This window comes from Mytilus californianus, unplaced genomic scaffold, assembly GCF_021869535.1.
Source record: "Mytilus californianus isolate M0D057914Y unplaced genomic scaffold, xbMytCali1.0.p SCAF_6, whole genome shotgun sequence".
Classification (NCBI taxonomy): domain Eukaryota; kingdom Metazoa; phylum Mollusca; class Bivalvia; order Mytilida; family Mytilidae; genus Mytilus; species Mytilus californianus.
The window spans coordinates 71,579,265-71,601,089 of record NW_026262712.1 but is presented as its reverse complement, the minus strand read 5'-3'; the positions used below and the strand labels follow the sequence as shown (position 1 = coordinate 71,601,089).

Below are 21,825 nucleotides of genomic sequence, written 5' to 3'. Positions count from 1 at the left end.
CAGGTATACATGCAATCGATACCATAACACCAGCTCTGTGACAAACATGCTTAACCATCTCAACTGGCCAACGCTTGAACTTAGAAGAATAAGAACAAGACTTATATTTTTCTTCAAAATTATACACCACCAAGTAGCAATATACCCTACGAACTTGTTAATACCATCAGACAGTCGAACAAGACAATACACTCACAGTCACTCATTCAGGCACATACAGGCAAAAAAAAGACTCATATAAATTCTCATTCTATCCAAGGACAATCATCCAATGGAACCTTTTACCAGTTACTGCTGTCCAATGCACCACAGTTGAAGCCTTCAGAGAACATATTACTACATATGTTCTCAACCAATACTAGTACTACACCATGTAATTGTAACACCTTGTAAATAATTTATCTTATATATACAATGAAAATCAAAAACAAGTTATTATTTCTTTATTTTTTTATTTTTTTTTATGTAAATATATATTTGTAAATTTTACCCACGCATGCACGACACATAGTCATCAATATTATGATGGAGTGCGAGTGGAGTTTCAAAATTAAAGACAAGAATACAAAAAATGACCATAGCACAATAACACAATGGCGGGATGTATGAGCACCAAGCCTCGACAAAAGAATATTACCAAAAATGGACTAAACAGTAAAGGTTAATAATTTACAAAGACAAATAAAAGAACACTATAACAAGTAATTAAGATGATAAACAACGTCAGTACATAGAATCTATACTTCAAGACTGTCATGTATTATTTGTGAAGTTGATACAGAATATTTATCAACAAGTCTTGGTATCTTCAAATGAACTTTTTAAGAAAAAGGACGAGACGTTCATTGACACAACCCTGGTTCATCAACTTTCTGCTCAGACTGGTGACGTTTTATTAAGTCTGAGTAGCAGCTGCATGCTCTTGCATACCGAATGAGTTGGGGAAATGTATATCCCATATGCAGGTGAAGTTGGTATATTGCTACTAAGGTGGGGGGAAATTGATAATTTCATAATTAAAATTGTCTCGTTTGTCATAGATTCTGGTACTGAGATGACCGCTTATGTCAAATTCGAGGTATAAGTCTAAAAATGAGGCGGAGGAAGTCGTGTCTGTTGTTTCTTTCATTTCTAGTTTTGGAAGATATATTAATGGAACCTAAACAGAAAAGTTTGGATTGTTAATGAAAAGAACATCATCAATATATCTGAATGTGAAATTAAATGGTCTGGCTTCTTTGATCTTCTTGTTTTTGTCAATTGTCCGAAGGAACTCCAACTCATATGAAAATGAGAAGAGGTCGGCAAGGAGAGGCGCACAGTTCGTTCACATAGGAATGCCGACAATTTGTTGAAACAGTCTACCTCCAAATTCAACAAATATGTTGTCAATAAGAAACTCCAGCATACTGGTCACTTGTTCCCCTGTGTAGCATGTTTTACCTTTTGTTCACCATTAACAAAATATGCCGTATGGTATCCCAAAGTAATAAATTTATAGCGTATGCTACCATTTTTATATTGAAAAACATTGTGAACTATTTCTTTTAGACAATTTTTCAATTTCACATAGGGAATGGTGGTACTAGTATACAGGGTTGAAAAATCAAAGTTTTGATAGAATAAATTTCAGAGAAAGATCGAGATTTAAAATTATCCAGAAGTTCTTTAGAGTTTTTAAGAATCCACATATGGTTAATACCACTACGCGAGTAAACAGGTTAACAGTATTTCTGAATACCCTATTTCACTGCGGACAGCATTGTTGTCAATCTAATGGACAATTCCTTTGCAGAACATGCAGATGAGCCGGCAATGTACCGTTGTTCGTACGGACTTTTGTGAAGCTTAGGTATCCAATACATTGAACTTACTGTTCAATGTAATGTTCATTGAAGCCATGAAGGACTTATGATTCGCCAAAATCTCATCCTTGTCAAATGATATGTTTTTGTGTGTGTGATTACCCGAGTGCTCATTTATTCCTAATTCTTTTACAACACTCGTAGTAGAACGATTTACATATAAAGACAATATTATTTGAAGCTTTGTCCGCAGGTATATAACAACATATTTATCGTGAAGAGATGATAGACATTTTACAGCTTCTTTGTCTCTGAAAACGGATTTTGGTCGATCATTCACACAGTTTTTCAACTTATGAATTCGATGTTTTATCAGAGACCTGATTGTTTTGACTCATTCTGACAAAGTGTCCAGTTCAACTTCTTCTCGTTTAGCCCATGCTCTGGCGTAGTCCTCAATGGAATCCATAATTATTTTGAAGTTATGGTTCCAATTAATGTGTTGGGGTTCTCTGAACTTAGGACCATGAGATATCACCGGTACCTTTCGGAGATGTTCATGTTGAATTATGTTTAGATCCCAAGTAATAACATGACCAGAGGGGCTGTAAATATAAGGCGTGTGGAAACAGTCACATGTCAGAGGTTTTTTTATGTGTTCTTCTAAATCAAGGTCCTGCAATGCTTGCTTATAGTTAAATAATTTAGGTGCAATGGTTTTGGTGTAACTGTAGGATACAATAGGAATAGATTGATTTTGAAATTAAAGTGGAATTTTAGATGTTACCTCTTTGTGATGAAGAACGTTGCTGATGTTGATAGCATCAATTCCTTTATTAGTAAACTGAACTGTAAGGAATTTCTTCTTTTCGTCGTGTAAAGTATATCATGTATATGCAGAGACATATATATATATATGTATATATGTCTATGTCTCTGGTATATGTATATATGTGTCTGGTGAAATCAAGGCCAGTGAATGAGGATCTGAATGGGGGCCCTTTAATTCTTTATTGTTGTATATCATTTTTCTCTATTCTTTATTTATTTTGCCCTTTATTCTGTTCTGCATGGTCATTAACGGTCATCTCTATTCGTACTGAATATATGAATGCATGAATCTTTATTGCAAAAGCATAAACATGCTATGGCAAAACTAACAGCATATATTACATTATATCAAACATCGATAGACAGCAGAAAACAATAGTAAAATATCATGGCAAATGTAAAGTTATGAAACTATTTGAGATTTTATATGATTACATAATTTAATAGTGAGAGACTTACTCTGAGACGCTGACGTAAATACAAACGTTTATGATCATTAGACAAAAAACAAAAAATACTTTGGTAAACATTGTGTTCGCACAGATCTATAAGCTGGACAAACAAGAACAAAATAATATTCATCTTCAATAGCACAAATGTTACAGCATCTACAAAGACGATTTTCCCTCGGAATATTATTGTAACGACCAACTTCAACATTTAACTTTAATGTCAAGTTATATATGTTACAGGCATTTTCTAAATTTAGGCATTTTGTAAAATGCCTTCAAACTTTAGGCGTTTTAAATTCAGGTATTTTACATATTAATGACTAATTTTTCTAGGTATTTTACAAAGTGCCTTGAAAAAATGAAAGGCATTTTAAGAAATGCCTGAAATTATTTTATAGAATGAAATGTTAAAAAACAATTGAAAGCTTTGATAATTACTGAATGTTAAAGCTTGCATTTTAAGAGTTTTAATTATCAAAGACAAATTTTACTGAATTATTCCAAATTCACACAAGCACAGAACTCGACAATTATTTGTTCTTTCTTGAAATGGTGGGATGACACTGAGAACTGTTACAAATATTTGTCCTGAATTTTTGCAAATACATTGTTTGGCGTAAAATCTGGTTTTAGCGCTTCGACCACCTTTTGAGAAACCTGGATCATGACACTTTTAGCTCTTTCATTACCTTTTCTGATAAAAACCTTAACGTTCGACAACATTGGGTTTCGCAATAAGCACACACGTCACACATATTCATGGCTATAGTTACAATATGACAACGAAAGAGATTTAAAAACTATTTCCAAACGATTAATAATCGAAGCGATAAATTTTAAGTCCCATTGTTTTTATTTTTGGATACCCTCGGGACCTTTCAATGGTTCATTGAAGAACCTCATTCAAGTATATGTTCCGCGTGCGCTGTTCAGATTTGATAACTAGAATTCTGATTGGTTGAAAAAGTCACATGCAAAATCCTTCAGAAGTGAAACCTTACACGGGTAGTTGTTAGATCTCGTATGTATAACGAAATCCGAGTTCTATATTTTAATTAGATTGCGCTTACCCTGTCAATGCACCGTTATTTGTCTCTTCTTGGTCGAGTTTCGAGATTTTAACCACATTTAAATACTGTCTCATTAATTCATCAGATTGCAAAGACCCAGGAATTCCCTTGAGGTAGTGATCGAAGACGAAAATACTCATATTTTTGCTTCACAACCAAACACGGTCTTTTATGGCGAAACCCATGCTATAAAGGGGAATTTGTTTGGATGTGGATGTATGAATTCTCATTATTTCTGAATGGGGACATTAAATATATTGCCGCATGTTAGTAAAGTGCAACACTTTCTGCACGTTAAGAACACTTTGACCGTTCTGCAGGTGGAATTTTCTGTCCCAATCCAAAAAACCTTCATGTCAAGAGGCAGTCGAAATTCCTGTCTTTTATTCAGGTCAATCCACTGCAGAAATAACCCATATGAATTATAACCAAATTATTCTCGTCTTAAAAATGCATGAAATATTTGATACTGAAAGCAAACAAACAGCAATCAGTCAATTAAAACAAACTTCTTTTTCTCTTCTTCATGTGTTTCACTTCACTGTTTTGAATCTGGATTTTCAAAAAAATTCTAAAAATTCGTTTGTAAATTTTTTTCTATTGAAAGAACAATTTGTCTTTCTGCCATTTTGACAAAGTAATCATAAATTTACTATCTGAAATACAGACTGAGTACATACTTAACGTAGTTTCACTAAAAAGAACATATCATATGACATACAAACTTTCCCAGCTGGTTTTTGAAGAATAATGTAATTTTGTCCACTTTTGTCATATGCATCTCAATGATATCCTTTTTCTACAAATTGCCTGAAACTGAACAGGCAATTTGTTGAATTTTGTTTCAAAATTCCAGTCATTTTACAAAATGACTAGGTATTTTTAGTCATTTTATATAATGCCTGTCAAGGGATCGTCAAGGTTAGGCGTTTTATAAATTGCCTGAAATTCAGTTATTTTACAAAATGCCTAAATTTAGAAAATGCCTGTAACATATATATAAAATTAACTGATGGACATCAACTAACATGCAGTCAAATATTTTGTAGACTTGATTGTTTATCAATTTCTCTGTCTACAGTTTCTCTCAATGACTCTTTTCTAGATAATTTCCGAAAACGCTAAAAGTTAATCAAATTCTTTATTTAAGGACAATACATGTACCCACATTAAGGAGTTGTTTGAACAAAGGCGCACCAGTTTCCAGTATAGATCTTGACTATCTGAAATGTTTGCTCCTATAAAATGTTCACTGTCTTTTTGTGACCAGCTACTAAATATTTATTTAATAAAATAATAAAATGTTCTAAAATCAGTCAAACATTTATCAATTCTGTTGGGAACGCATAAATCCAACGACAATACCTCCTATAAAAAGTCAATTATTGTTTTCAGTCTTATTAAATATTACAGATCTTGTTTTTATGATAATTTCTGGTGTTTAATTTCTGTCTTTTTTTTTTATATATATAAGTTCAATATAGTACAAACAAACCGATTAAGATGGCAAAAAATAAGATGACAGACAAGAACTCTTAATTAGGTGAGTGAAATCTTCATCTAAGAACAATAACTCCTATAAAGAGTTGTCTGACAATTGCGGTAATGTAAGGCGATCGGAAAATCCTGACAATCTGAGCATTCCTTCTTCTGTCTAATTTTATCCTTCTGGTATGGTTTGAAGATATTCCCCAATTACTTGCATTTGACTCTTATGTGTAATTTTAACTGAGACTACAGCAGAGCACCTGGTGAAGCCCCTAGATCCGCCTCTGCTACTGCTCTGATTTTAACCATACCAGTCATATGCCAGTTTGATGACGGTCCTTTTAAGTAGACTCATTAAAAGAGAGGCGAAAAATATCAAAGATATATTCAAACTCAGAAGTCAAAAGCAATCTGCCAGTGCTATGACAAGAGAACGATAAAACGATCAAAAGAAAAACAACAATACGAATAAAATATATAGATCTCTAATTTCGTTATGCTCGTGTGAGTTACGATAGATCTGAATTTAAAACAGATTTGAAATACAACAATATACAAAACAGACCATAGAAAACTATAAAGACTGAGTATACGGTACTGGGTTTTTTCTCACTGTTGAAGACCGTACGAATGCTTATAATTGCTTACATCCACTTCATTTGAACTTTGGTGGATAGTTGTCTCATTGGCAATCATAACGCTACTTCTCACTTTTAAATTGAGCAGCATCAAAGATAATGCTGGGGAAGTTTGATTCTAATTAGTTTAGTAGTTTCAGAGAAGAATATGATGCATGCATGCGTGACGACGAACGATGGAAGAAGGACCGAACGACTGATCACTGAAGCAACATAAGAAGCTAAGACTAGCTCTATTGGTCAGGTGATATAATAAAAATTAACTGAATGGTTCGATGTTTTAGTAAAGGAAATGTATAAAACAATGCATGGTTTTAAGATTGTATCCTACATAAAAATATATAAAAGGACTCACTGATTGAGGATGATATAACTTACGTTTAATTGAATAATATAATTTATGTTGAATTGGAGAACAGATGTATAATATATAAAAAAGAGTAAAGCATGAAAGCGTTGGAAAGATTAGAAAGTCGACGAACATTTTGTGGTTATTGTAAGCCATACATGACCACTGTAAAGAGATGTGGTATGATTGCCATTGAGACAACCATCCACCAGAGTTCAAATGACGAAGATAAAAGCAATTATATAGAAATAAGAAGATTTGATTTGATTGCCAATGAAAAACACCTCTTCACCACAAACCATGTAATAACGTAGAAGGTTCGCAACTATAGGTCATAGGTCATAGCATGTGCCTTCAAAAATGAGCAAAACCCATATATACCTACCGCATAGCAAGTTATAAAAAGGCCCGTCATGAATAATGTAAAACAATGCAAACGAGAAAACTAACGACCTAATTTATACATTACAATTTATGAAAACCAAATATGACGGACATGAAATAACGACAGCCTCTGAAATACAGGCTTCTGATTTGGGACAATGTGGCGGGCGGGGTTAAACATGTTTGTGAGCGCTCAACCCTCCCCTATATATAAAAAAAGTTGTGAAAAAACTTGGTTGTTTGCATGGTTTTTCTTTATTCTTTGCAGATAGTACTAGATACGAAGTGTCTTATTTGTAATTAGGCTACAACTCCCTTCTTCATATAAAGGTGCGCCTTTAGAATTTAATTTAAAGCCAACAATGTGCAAGAGGTATGGTAAAATAGAATTATTTAGGTTTTTTTCCTTCATAGTGATATGATTTGTTTTGTTTATTTTTGTGATATTTGTTTTTTAACGTTTAATTCCTTGTTTTTTTTTTGTGGGTTTTTTTGTTGTTGTTTTTCATAAAACGAAGAGAGATTGAAGAGAATATACACGGATCCATATTTGTTTTAGGTCTGTGGATATTAAAGGATCGGTGATATTAAAATGAGGAGATATGATATGATTGCCGATGAGAAAACTTTCTACCAGAGTTAAAATAAAGTAAAAGTAAGCAATTATAAGCACCGCACGGCCTTCGACAACGAGAAAACACACATACCGTATAGTCGGCTACAAAAGGCCCCGACATTAAAAATGTGAAACATTATAAAACGAGAAAAATAACGCATATAATTTATAACAAAACACATATGACGGACATGAACCAACGACAACAACTGTAAAGAATGTGGCGGGGTTTAAAAATGTTTGTGAGCGCTCAAACCTCCCCTAACCGGAGACAGACCGTGAATGTAAATACGTGGACAAGTTTTAGCAGGATCGTATCTAAATCTACGGGCTCGGTAAACAGCCGTGATCCACGTAAAAATTAGGATGTGCTATCCCGTTTGTAAAAAGTTTTCTACAGGTACAGTTAAACTTCCAAACTAAATCTTTGTATCTATGAAAGAATGAAGTAAAAGTTTTAAGTAACTTGTGGTAACGAAATCCTTGACTCAATCATTTACCAGTAATATATAGATTACGTTCATTGAAATACAAAACGTCACTACAGACACGGGCTAAGATAAATGATATCATCTCAGATCCCATATGTCAAGTTGATTTGTGATAACTTGTCTTGAAGACAGACCTTAACCGGACCATTGAATACTGATTCTCTGGTAAAGCATCACAGTGTTACAAACCGTCACACTTACCATTTATGTGGGATAACCGTATAACTATATTACCAGTTAACTTGTGTACTTCAGTTAGGGAGCAACAGCTTGGTTTTTAGTGAGTGTTGAAAAAGATACTCTATTCATGGATTCTTTTTTCACTGCATTTTTGAGACTTTTTTTCTTGTTTAAACCTGGGACTAATCGGTAATGTATTAGCCACAGTTTAAACTAGTCTTCATTTGTTTACTCATTGTCAAATCGGACGTGTGAAATTTGGCCGAGTAGATCCGACTGTATCTGATCATTGTCTAGTTACTTAACAGATTATGTGATATTTTATAACACAGATCACAGTCTCATCTTTATAATGAACAATACAAAGATTTGACAAAATTGTGGTTCATAGGATTACTTAAAATAATCAGTTTACAAAAGTACATGTTTGCTGTATTACGTATGGTGCAGACTTTGGATGGGAGTGGGGCAGATGAAATTATATGATGTCTAATTTCCTTTGGTCACATTTTATTATTTGATGTCCAGTTTCCTTAGTACCTGGTATAGCATGTGTTCATAAGTCAATCTGTTTGTCCTGCTCTAAGTGTTTTAAGTTATTGTGATACCACAATGTAATTACAACATGGAATACACTCAAGATATGACTTTTCCACAAGGGGCCTTGGTGGTCCAAGTAGTTGTATCCCTAGTAGCGTGTCAACACCGTGGTTGTGACATTCTAATCCCGCACGTGGCAGGTGCATTCTATTCCAATCTTAATCATGATTACCTGTTTTCCTGTCCAAGGTCAGTGGTTCTCTGGCTTCCTCCAATAAAAACTGAACGCCACAATATAGCAAATAGTGCTGAAAGTGGCATTAAACACCAATAATCAATAAACTTATCCACAATTTAGAACCGGTAAGGGAGCTGCCATACGATTTTTATGGGGGGGGGGGGGGGGGGGGGGGGCTAGGATGAAAAATGTTGTCCTGCATTTTTTTTAGTTTTAATCTCTGTCCTGCCTTTTTATTTTTCACTCTATTCGGTCCTGCCTTTTTTTTTTAGTTTATCCTGACTTTTTTTTACATAAATTGTCATCCTGCCTTTTTTGCAAAGTGTCTCATCCTGCCCTTTTTTTTTACTCAAAACTCCTGTCCTGCCTATTTTTTTCAAATTTCATCCTAGCCCCCCATAAAACTCAAATGGTAGCTCCCTAAGATGAGTATTAAATTGTTCTTTTTCGATATTTTTCTCATTGTGTATTTTCCTTTACCTTCTGATATCCTCTCACGATAAATAGGGGAACAATAGGACATCTAATCTTAATAGATATAAGAAGATGAGGTATGAGTGCCAATGAGACAACTCTCAATCCAAGTCACAATTTAAAAAATTAAACCATTATAGGTCAAAGTACGGCCTTCAACACGGAGCATGTCTTTTATGTTTATGATGTTGTTAAGTTGCAGTCTCACTAAGATATACCAAAATTTCTTTTCATTCATATAAAACTACAATAAACCTTTCCCATAGGATTAAACCATATGAGGTATACACAAAGTGTGGTGTAACTCATAGTTCAATTAAGTTTGTTTGGTTAGGATTCAGCAGATTTATGTATCTTAGATGAAATGCATATGGCAATAAGTTTGTCACAATTTTGCATTAGTGTAAAAGCACATTGAACATACCAATACAATTAGTTTTGTTTCATTGTGTATTAGGTTTAATTCTCAGAAAGATCTTAAATGGAACTTGGAAATTAGGAAAGAATCAACAATCATAAAACCAACAGCTGTATAAAATGTTCAGCACAAGTCGTCCAACTCATACTCCTAAAAAAGCTTGAGACTGCTTGTTAATAAAAATAAGGTGTGGTATGATTACCAGAGTGCTCATTAAATAAGTAAGTAAACATCTTTCATTTGACCTGACAGGGAGTTTCCGGATGGTACAGAAAACACAAGTATTGTCATCTGCTTCACAAAAACATTCAAATGCTTGATACATTTATTGTAATTTCTTAGCGTTCCTTTGTAAGTCCCTTTACATTAACGTTATTGAAGATGTTAGAAAACTAGAAGCTCTCAAGAGCCTGTGTCGCTAACCTGACTCACTTTGGTTTTGGAAAAGATGTAAAAATAGATAAAAATCATTACAGATACCCAAATAATGATTGAGGCCAAATTTGGTTTAATATTGGCCCCGAAATTTAATAAAAAATCCTGGTCGCCATTTTGAACAGTAAATCGGCAAAAAAGCAGCAACACTTCACCAGCACCTCATAAGGAACATTTGTGCCATGTTTGGTTTCATTCCATTCAGTGGTTCTCTAAAAGAAGACATTTGTATGTATTTCCCTTAGGGTCCTATGTTAAACTAAGTCCCCCGCTGGCAGCCATCTTGGATGATGGAGCTGCTTCAGAGTAACAACACTTGGTCAGCACCTCATTAGAAACATTCATGCCATGTTTGGTTCCATTCCAATCAGTGGTTCTCTAAAAGAAGACATTTGAATGTATTTTCCTTAGGGTCCTATGTTAAACTAAGTCCCCGCTTGCGGCCATCATGGATGATGAATCGCCTTCAAAGTAACAACACTATGTCAGCACCTCATAAGGAACATTCATACCATGTTTGGTTTCATTCCATTCAGTGGTTATCTAAAAGGAGACATGTGTATGTATTTCCCTTAGGGTCCTATGTTCAACTAAGTTCCCTGCTGGAGGCCATCTTGGATGATGGATCGGCTTCAAAGTAACAACATTTGGTCAACACCTCATAAGGAACATTCATGCCATGTTTGGTTTCGTTCCATTCAGTGGATCTCTAAAAGAAGACATTTGTATGTATTTCCCTTAGGGTCCTATGTTAAACTAAGTTCCCCGCTGGCAACCATCTTTGATGATGGATCGGCTTCAAAGTAACAACACTTTGTCAGCACCTCATAAGGAACATGCATGCCATGTTTGGTTTCATTCCATTCAGTGGTTCTCTAAAAGAAGACATTTGTATGTATTTCCCTTAGGGTCCTATGTTAAACTAAGTCCCCTGCTGGCGGCCATCTTGGATGATGGATCAGCTTCAAAGTAACAACACTTAGTCAGCACCTCATAAGGAACATTCATGCTATGTTTGGTTTCATTCCATTCAGTGGTTCTCTAAAAGAAGACATTTGTATGTATTTCCCATAGGATCCTATGTTAAACTAAGTCCCCCGCTGGCAGCCATCTTGGATGATGAATTGGCTTCAAAGTAACAACACTTGGTCAGCACCTCATATGAAACATTCATGCCATGTTTGGTTTCATTCCATTCAGTGGTTCTCTAAAAGAAGACATTTGCATGTATTTCCCATAGGATCCCATGTTAAACTAAGTTCCCCGCTTGCGGCCATCTTGGATGATGGATCGGCTTCAAAGTAACAACACTTTGTCAGCACCTCATAAGGAACATTCATGCCATGTTTGGTTCCATTCCATTCAGTGGTTCTCTAGAAGAAGTTCAAAATGTAAAAAGTTAACGATGACGACGACAACAGACGCCAAGTGTGGAGAATAGCTCACTTGGCCCTTTGGGCCAGGTGAGCTAAAAACTGTATTCTTTCTCTTATCTTAGGTAATGTTGTATTCTTTACCAATAGTTTTGTTTTCCTTTCCATTTCTGGTATAAGAGGAAAAAAAGCCTGATTCAGCTTTTATTTTACTTCTAAAATGATATATGTTCTAAAAGAACAAGTCTCTCATCTATATCATATTTTATATGGCCTCATCTTCATTTTGTCAATTTGTTTTCAAACTGTAACATCAGTGGAGAGAGCAGAGAGCAGGTCTAGAAACCTTTTAACTTCATCTATCAGAAAAATAGAGAGGGTACCTAGTTTGTGTCTTGTGCAACTCCCAATAGTTTTCCTTCCACATTATTGAAACTTTGTACTGATAGCACACCTACTCTGGTCAGAGGATTATTTTTTCATAGGTTACCATTTTTGAATTAGTTTTTTCTATTTTTTATTATCACAGAATGGTATAGAACTAGACATTTCCTAGTTTGTGTCAAATGTTTTTCCTACAGTTATCTTTCTCATTATGTGGGTACAAATTGGGGATTTTTCTATTTTAAAAACGTGTTTGCCTCGATTGAGGGTGGTTGTGGGTTCGAACCCCGGCCAGGTCAAACCAAAGACATTAAAATTGGCATTTGCTGCTTCTCCGCTAAGCACGCAGCATTAAGGAGTGAGAGCAAAGACTGGTCCGCTCGGAGTCAGAATAATGTGTCCTGGTAAGATGACACGTCTTCCTGCTGTTACCTTGTGAACTAGCATGTTAAAAATCTGGCTCAGAGTGTCGGTCTTGTACAAAGCAGGGTTAATATTCATATTACATTAACATGTTCTTGTCCTGAATATGCATATTAATTTGCCGCCGGATGTAAAGCAGCCATCCATCATCATCATCATCATCATCATCATCATCTTTTTAAAAAATTGTCAGGATTATTTCAAACTTTTTGGTCAACTGCACTGAAACTTTTTTAAAGTCAAAATTAATGGTAGTGTGCTTGTCTTCCCACTGGATCATCTTTCTGATTAAGGCAACTTTTTTTAATTTATTGCAAATGGAATAAGATGCTTGGCCTAGAATAGAACAAAATTTACAAAAATGTCATTTATTAAAAAAAAATACACAAGTTATCATCTGACCATCTAACACACTGAAACAACATTTCAGACTCGTTTAATTTAACATTTATATTATATATATCTCTCTAGGAAGCCATTTCTAGCTAAAATTCATATTTCTTAAGACAAGTAGTTCAATACAGGAATTGTCATGTAATGTATGCATGCATTGCAATCATTAATAAGCATTAATAATGACGACTTCAGTATGTACACTAAAGAGATTTATCCTGCCGAACTAACTTTAAATAGAGCTAATACTAAAAATGAACACTGTCCTTTCCTGGGTCTTGATATATTTATCTTTAACGGGAAGCTTAATACCAAAATTTATGATAAAAGAGATGATTTTTCATTTCCTATTGTTAATTATCCATTTTTAGATGGTGACGTTCCCTTGTCGCCATCTTATGGTGTTTATATATCTCAACTTGTTTGATTCGCTCAATTATGTAACAACGTATTTGATTTCAACGAAAGAAATCTCTGTATTACTGAATGAAATGCTACCTCAGGGCGCAGCTTGATACGACTGCAGAGGTCGAACCCTGAACAGTTGGGGCAAGTATGGACACAACATTCAAGCTTGATACAGCTCTGAATTTGGATTGTGATTAAATATTTGACACAGCATAGGTTTCTGACACAGAATGAATGTGGTCTAAGAACTTTCTAGTGCGCAATACTGTGCAATTGAAGATTTCTTGCTATTGTGCAATACTGTGCAATTGAAAATTTCTTGCTATTGCACAATACTTATATAATAATTTAAACATCCTGTTTGGTGTGTATCTCCTACCATATCATTATTATTTGCTTTTAAATATAAATCAGAAATTACCAACTTAAAATGGAAAATTTTAAGAGAAAAAAAAAGGAAAAAAAGAAAAAAAAGGAAAAAAAAAAAAATCCCCCCCCCCAAATTTGTTGAACCCCCTTATGATTCATCATCCCCAAACTCAATCCCAGCCTTCCCTTTGTGGTATGGTACCTTGCAGTACAATTTCAGAGAGATCCATACACTTGAACACAAGTTATTGTCTGGAAACTAGAAAAATGCTTATTTTTGGCCCCTTTTTGGCCCCCAATTCCTAAACGTTTCGGGCAATTACCCCCAAACTCAATTCCAGCTTTCCCTTTGTGATATGGAACCTTGTAGTACAATTTCAGAAATATCCAAACACTTACACACAAGTTATTGTCATGAAACTAGAAAAATGCTTGTTTTTTGCCCCTTTTTTGGCCCCTAATTCCTAATATTTTGAGGCAATTACCCCCAAAATCAATTCCAGCCTTCCCTTTGTGATATGGAACCTTGTGGTACAATGTCAGAGAGATCCATACACTTACACACAAGTTATTGTCTGGAAGTTACAAAAATGCTTATTTTTGGCCCCTAATTCCTTAACTGTTGGTACCATAACCCCCAAAATCAATCCCAACCTTCCATTAGTGGTATTGAACCTTATGGGAAAATTTCATAGAGATCCATTCACTTAAACTAAAGTTATAGTGCGAAAACTAATGCGTCTTCGGACGACGCCAACGTCATACCAACATACGACCGCACCAGGATTTTTCGATATCACAAACTGGTCAAAACATTTACTAAATTTTATCATCGGTACAACATGTACAAGGACATCATTTGTAAATATAAATCAACATGCAGACATCTTATACGTTCAGGTATTTCACATCCAATATTTTATGGTAATATTCTTTACAAAGCACAAAAATGTCGGCATTCACCCCAAAAGCTAATCAAACCTTTAAACAGACTTATTCGGAAAGGATATAGTTACGATACTGTTGTCAAGTCATTAAGGATTGCATATTTTGGTATTAATATTGATTCACTCATAGGGTCTTTGCATCGGAAATAAACACATTTATTTTAAACCAGTTGTTGGCATGAAACGGGCTATGTTCTTCTCATATATTTTATGATGGTATGATACTAAACCCCCAACGGGAGGGATTGTACTTTATTTTCATATGATGAAGTTATAATCTTTCAATCAGTTTAATTGAGGTCTAGAGCTGGCATGTCAGTAACTGCTAGTAGTCCTTTGTTCATTTATGTATCATTGTCATTTTGCTTAGTTTCTTTTGTTACCTATTCTGACATCGGAGTTGGAATTCTTTTAAACCGAGTTTTACTGTGCGTATTGCTATGTGTTTCTTTATTCTAAATTGGCTAGAGGTATAGGGGAGGGTTGAGATCTCACAAAACATGTTTAACCCCGCCACATTTTTGCGCCTGTCCCAAGTCAGGAGCCTCTGGCCTTTGTTAGTCTTGTATGTTTTTAAATTTTAGTTCATTTATATGTTTTGGAGTTTAGGGTGACGTCCATTTTCGCTGAACTAGTACACAATTTTATTTAGGGGCCAGCTGAGGACCACCTCCAGGTGCCGGATTTTCTCGCTGCCTTGAAGACCCATTGGTGGCCTTTGGCTGTTGTGTGCTCTTTGGTCGGGTTGTTGTCTCTTTGACATATTCCCAATTTCCATTCTCAATTTTATTAAGATATTCATGATTAATCATATGCAATCATATTTTGTATTTCAAGTAATTTAATTTGTAAATAAATATCTTTTCTTTACAAAAAATACATAATGATTGCATAAATAAAAATGTTTTGAAACTTTGGACAGTAAGCTTAATGTTTTCTCCATCATGGATTGCCATACTGAAAAAATTATAAGTGGTAGAAAATATTCCATACACTGGACCTTCAGAGTAAACATTGGAACAGCTCATTTGCAGAACTGTTTAGACCCTAAACCACTACAGACACTTCCATATAAAACTTGGAAAAACCAAGTAAAGTAGTAAAATCAACAGATGCTAAATGAATAGAATATGTTCAGAAGGGATTTAGCAGAGTGGGCAAACATAAATTTGTTTAAAGCAATTGAAAAAAAAAAGAAATCTCACTGCTACATAATAATTAGTAGTACAATGCTCAGTAACAGCTCCACAAAAAGATACCAATAAAATGTTTATTTATACAAGTATATTCTTCATATCAAAAGAAATAATTCATTCTTAACATACAAAACACACAAATCATGTTTTTCTCTATACAATTTTACAGCATTCAATAAAAAATAACAAAAATGGTCTTTTTTAAGTGTGAATTGTTTAAATGATTAATGTTATATTGAAATAAAAAGCAGTTTACCATAATGGTTTTTCTGGATCTTCTGAATATCAGGAATTAGATGGGAATAAAAATGCTGCAAAATGTAAAATATACTCAATCTTATTAGAATACAGATCCTGTGTTCACACTTTGTGTACAAGGATTTACAATGCTCAAGTTACTTTCTATTGTAAAGACCTTTCTGGATTCTCTGGGTTTGTTGTAATGATTCACAACTTCAAAAGGCTGAAATTTCATTGGATGAAGTCATAATTACCTGAACAGAAAGTAAAACGGAATATTATCAGATTCTTGTAAGCGAAGTGTAGACACAAGGTCTGTATTTTAATCAGACTGTAATCTACTATTCAAATAAATTTATCCAGTAATGCCATATATCACATTATAGTTCATATGAACATCTCTCTCTTAATAATTTAAGTTAAAACATGCAAAATGAATTTTTTTTAATGATACTAATGTTTTATGCAATCTTGTAGAGAATGTTAAAATAAAAAGTTTATTCAAAGTAATAATAATAATCAAATGTCAAAGAAAAACAAAGAGGAAAGCAAAACAACTCCCCCCTAAAAATAAAAAAAAAAAAATAAGAAAAATTAGGATTCATTTTAACACAAATAACATTTTAAATATGAAAATTTAAGCTTTACCTATAGAATTTAGGAAAAACTTAACCTAAGAACCCAGAAAAGTTCTTTTTTTTTTTATATAAAATAGCTTAAAGCTACCTTTGAAATACTTCTTGTAACCAGTAATTCATTAACTGATGAAGTTATCTGTGGTAAATCTCAAGAACTTTACACACACCCTATATCACATGTACGGTACAATTTATCAATCTATTTGTGTTTAAATATGGGATATTTATAATACCACATGGTTGACTCAGTGTCAAACAGTTTCCATCATTGGTCCTCTAACTGACATTATTGTACTCAATTTTACATTTATCAATATGGTTTGTGTTTGTTTTACATAAAAAATATTTCAAACATTTCCTCATATTTGTGACATCAGAGTATGACATAAAAGTAATTTTTGGAAAGATATGCTAGACGTGTAGTTATCACAGTATCTAAATCCATCATGATAGATTCCCTTTCTTGTTCAGAGATAAATTTTGTACTTTCTGAAAAATAAATAAAACATAGATTTATTTTATACATTAGACTTGCACATTTCTCTTGTGAAGTGTCACAGTTTCAAATGAACATTCACAGGAACTGTAAAAAAAACAAGAAATCCAACACTGTTAAGTATTCACAAGATCTTAAAACAGGAATTGTTTATTACTGTGGACAAACTACACATAATTCAAAACATTTGTCTAATAGATGACATGTGTTCACATGTGTATCCTGAATCAGGAATCTCGACAGTGTTTTTTCTTTTTCTTTTTAGTAAACTTGAAACATGCAGTTATTGTCAAATCTTTCATTGTCTTTATATGTTCATATTGGACACCTTTAAGTGGCTAAATGAGTATTTCTTGTGTGTTAATTTCTGTGACATTATCTCCCTTCTTCATGCAAGCATAAATCAATCCTGATTTTTCCATCTAGTACCCCTATATTGTTTAGGGTGTTGCCTCCATCCAACAGATTTTTATTTAAAAGGATGTACATTCTGGAACTATCAGAAATATTTCTTTAGCAATACAAATGTTGATTTCAAATGCAATTTGAATTAAATTACTTTATGTAGACGATGGGAGATCATATAGTCTGCATGTTAACATGTTGCTTGAATAAAAAAAATGCTGGAAATACTATATTAAAGTTTTATCGTGTATTATTTTTCCAATTAAGAATGAGATGATGCTGGCATGCTGATGAGCGTCAGTACATTGACAGAAAAATGCCTTCAACTTTAACAAAGTGTAAACTGTCTCTGTTACAGTTGAAAACAAATAGCTTTTTACATGTCAAATTTCTTACACAATGTAATCATATACTGGGAGACTCATGATGACCTTCTACAGAACTTTGAGAGTTTGTTTGACTAACAGGAACAATGCTGGAATCTTCAATCAATTCTGTTATAAGCTGAAAAAGGAATGCTACTGTAGTTAAAGCCATGCAATAAGAAGCATACAGCTAAAAAAAAATAGTCCAAGTAGGATGAGTAAAATAAATGTCATTAAAATGATATATGCATTGATGAACTTTTCTATTAGAAAATATGATTTTGTTTGAAATGGTTTAAAAATCAGTGATCAACAAGCAGCAACAGAAATTTTATAAGTTAACACGAAGGCAAAACCATTGATCAGATGGCTAATGTCAATTCTAACCAATAAAAATCAAATCACTGTATAGATTTATTTATTTTTCTTCTGGATGCCATTTTCATGGAATAAGAAAGTGTTTTCATGGATTCTATACTTCATGGTTTTGACAAATTTTGCAAACAAACATATGGTATAGGAATTTTGTATTTTGTTGAACACTTATATATATGTTTATTCTATATTCTTGAAATCAAGGAAAATTAGTATACTATTTGAGAGTATAAAGCAGTGGTAAGTAGATCTGTTAGTGAATAATTTAACTAAAATGACATGCATCCCATGCATAATGATCACATTTGTTGAAATTATAATTGGATACATTTATTTAGAAAGCAATAATACAAATCTGAGTTCACTTAAACATGACAATAACATATTTTGTCTTTGTTTTAGACAAAATCAAAGCAATCAAAACCATACCACTGTTGGACCAAATGAGCTCTCTTTTATAACAGTATTTTTAATATGGTAAAATATTGAAAAGTTAAAACTACCATTCTCACTATGTTACATTTTTAAAATCAACGTAAGCAAGGACATGTTTCAGTATGAAGTATGTACCCTGGATTGAAAAACCTGTTTTTTCTCTCAACATTTTGACATATCACAAATTTCTTGAAATTACCAGACATGTATCATTCATGCTTATCAAATGAAACAAACAAAATAAATCATGAATCACATGATAACATACCTGGTCATCTTTCGTTGGTGATTTCTGCAGTAAGTGAGATGGAATATTCAGTTGACCAGACAGAGTTTTTGACTGTAAACTAGCAGCAAATGTTGAAACTTTGTCCATCATGCCTTTTGATAACCCAGAATCACATGAATCCTGTGAATTTGAGCTTTCTACTGGTTTTGAAGATTCAGTTAAATTTGTTTTTAAGATTTCAAATAGATTGCCTTTATCTGGTGAATTTGAATGTGCAATTTTATATGGTGGAAATATATCACTAGCACTGGCACTATTGACCATATTTTGAGATTTGTTGTCCTCAGAAGCACCGACTGAATTGTCATTATCACAACACAAATTGTCTGCCTTATCTGTTGAATCAGAGGATCCCATGAATGTTATATTGGGTGGTGAAACACAACTTTCAGATTTATCACAATTTTCAATAACATTATTAGAAGGAGAATGCCCTATCACATGTAGTAGTTTTGGTGGCAGAATTGATTTGTTTTCTGGACTTCCAGACAGTTTTCTTTTTGGTGGAACCAGTAATGGTGGTCCCATTAGAGATTCTTCACATTTTTTTATGACCTCTGTCTGCAACACAGAAACCTGGGATTGATTAGTCTTATGTTCTAAAACAGAAATATTTGGTATTTTTCCTGTGACTATGTCTTGGTTAGTACTAACATGCACAGGACTAGATTTTACAACAGTATTTGTGTGTGGAGGAAATGGTGAATTTTGATTGGATAAAACAGGAGATGATAAAGAAAATGTCTGACATAAACTAGTAACCGAGGTTGTAGCTTTTGGCCCTATAGACTTTGTAATTAAACTTCCATCACATACACTGGAAATTTGTCCATGAACAGATTTAAGTAATGAAGATGGTTGCACTGTTTTAATTGCTGGAGTTACTGAACTTGCGGCTATAACAGGTTGTGTAATAAGACTTATCTGTTGTCCTGTTGATTGTACTGTACTTTGAACCAGCGGCTGGTTGATCATGACAGGTGATGCTTTTGCAAGTGTAATAGGTTGTGCAGAAGCTTGCATTGTAGACAGTCCACTGACCTGTCCTGTTGATAACAGACTATTGTTTTGTCCAGTAAGGGCAGGTGTTATAACCTGACCAACTACATGAGAATTTGATCTGACGGCTGGATTAGTAGTTCCTGTTGGATTTACTTGGCCACTTGTTACCATGATAGCATTTTGTTCTGTCGTAGAAGTTTGACTACTTGATACTGCCCCTCTATAGATTATTTTTGTTTTTCCAGATATATGAATCCCAGTTGGTTTACCATCCAACAGAAGCATACCATCTGATATACGAATTGCCTTCAGTGGTGTACTTGTTGGCACTGTTGGTTGTACAGTTGATTTGCCCTGGCCCATGTTAGGGGACATAATCCGTATGATTTTTGGACCTGTAGGAGTATTGACTGTGGCTATACTTGAAGGTGAGGAGACAGGCATTGATGATACTGGCAAAATAGCTCCTCCAACAGACGGAGGTCTCACTAATAATTTAGGGGCTGTATTTAGTGTATTCATACCACTATAAGTCACAGTTGGTAATTCAATAGTTGTTGTTTTCTCCGGTGATTCTGATATACTATAAGCTGGTTTCTCAATGATTTTCTTCTTTGTATTCATAGGTGAAGTATTAAACTTGTACACAAATGTTTTCCCATTCACTGTTAATATTTTGGTTTCTTTGGTTGTTTCTGTTGATTCTGACCACACACGTGAGGCAGAATTAGTTTTTGTATCAGGGTTTTTGATAATGCGTTCTCCATTAATGACCTGCTTTGAAGGTGAATCAGCTGATAATTCAGGAATCAGTCTTTTCTTTCGCGAGCTAGAAGCATATTCATGCCCAGGAGTAGAAGTGAGTTCCTATAAGATATTAAGCAATTATTATTATCTTTTCTTATGCCATTACTACAAATTTTCCATTCAAAATCTATTTTAAAACATTTTTTTTTAACATCTCTTTATCAAACAGCTGCTTTGTTGTTCCCAAATTAACACATTGTATAGTCTCTTATTGCTCAAAGTTATATTTTAACTGTTGTTGCTCACTGTGTCTTGTATTTTTGGGGAAAGAATATCCATTCTCTTATTTACAGCTTGAACCAAATAGTATTTTTTCTGCATTGCGATTCTGTACAAATTTATTTTAGAATGGCATTAGATCGTGTCTTTCTGTACCAATTATGACATTACACTATACTAGACACTGTACCAATTATGACATTACACTATACTATCTATTTTAAAGGCAAAAATTGTATATACGAGTGAAGTATGTCATGATTTGATATCAGCAGATCAAGTACTCCAAGCTTGCTTTCAATGACTACGAGAATTCAAATCTGATTGTTTTACCTGTACTTGTGTTAAAATATCTCTTATGCTATGGTATTTAAGAGCTGGTTGGTTTTCATATACTGATTTTCAATGAATGATTTTTTTACGTACCTCTTAAAAGTCCACTAATTGGGATTAAGAGTAGACATCTTTAAACACCTTGTATCGATCTGATGAAATAGACCTTTCAACTGATTTTTATAATTTATTTTTATGTTGTGCTGTTACACCACTGTCCAAAGATAGGGGAGGGTTATAGCGCCCATAAACAAAGTTTTACCCAGCAACATTCTTTATGTGCCTGTCCCAAGTCAGGAGCCTGTAATTCAGTGGTTGT

The 21,825-nt window shown here is 33.9% G+C and overlaps 1 protein-coding gene across 3 annotated transcripts in view; it reads right to left on the bottom strand.

Moving 5' to 3' along the window:
- Positions 1-15,962: 15,962 nt before the first annotated feature.
- Positions 15,963-21,825, bottom strand: part of LOC127704607 (uncharacterized) — a 57,618-nt gene continuing 51,755 nt past the window's right edge. For 2 of the 3 annotated variants that reach the window (XM_052208723.1, XM_052208725.1), the window contains 3 exons: positions 19,125-21,014; positions 18,078-18,185; positions 15,963-17,269 (listed from right to left, as the gene is read on the bottom strand). In XM_052208723.1, the coding sequence (XP_052064683.1) occupies positions 18,087-18,185; positions 19,125-21,014 (1,989 nt within the window). In that variant the 3' untranslated portion in view covers positions 15,963-17,269; positions 18,078-18,086. The remainder of the gene's footprint in view (positions 17,270-18,077; positions 18,186-19,124; positions 21,015-21,825) is intronic. The other variant, XM_052208724.1, reaches the window with a different exon arrangement.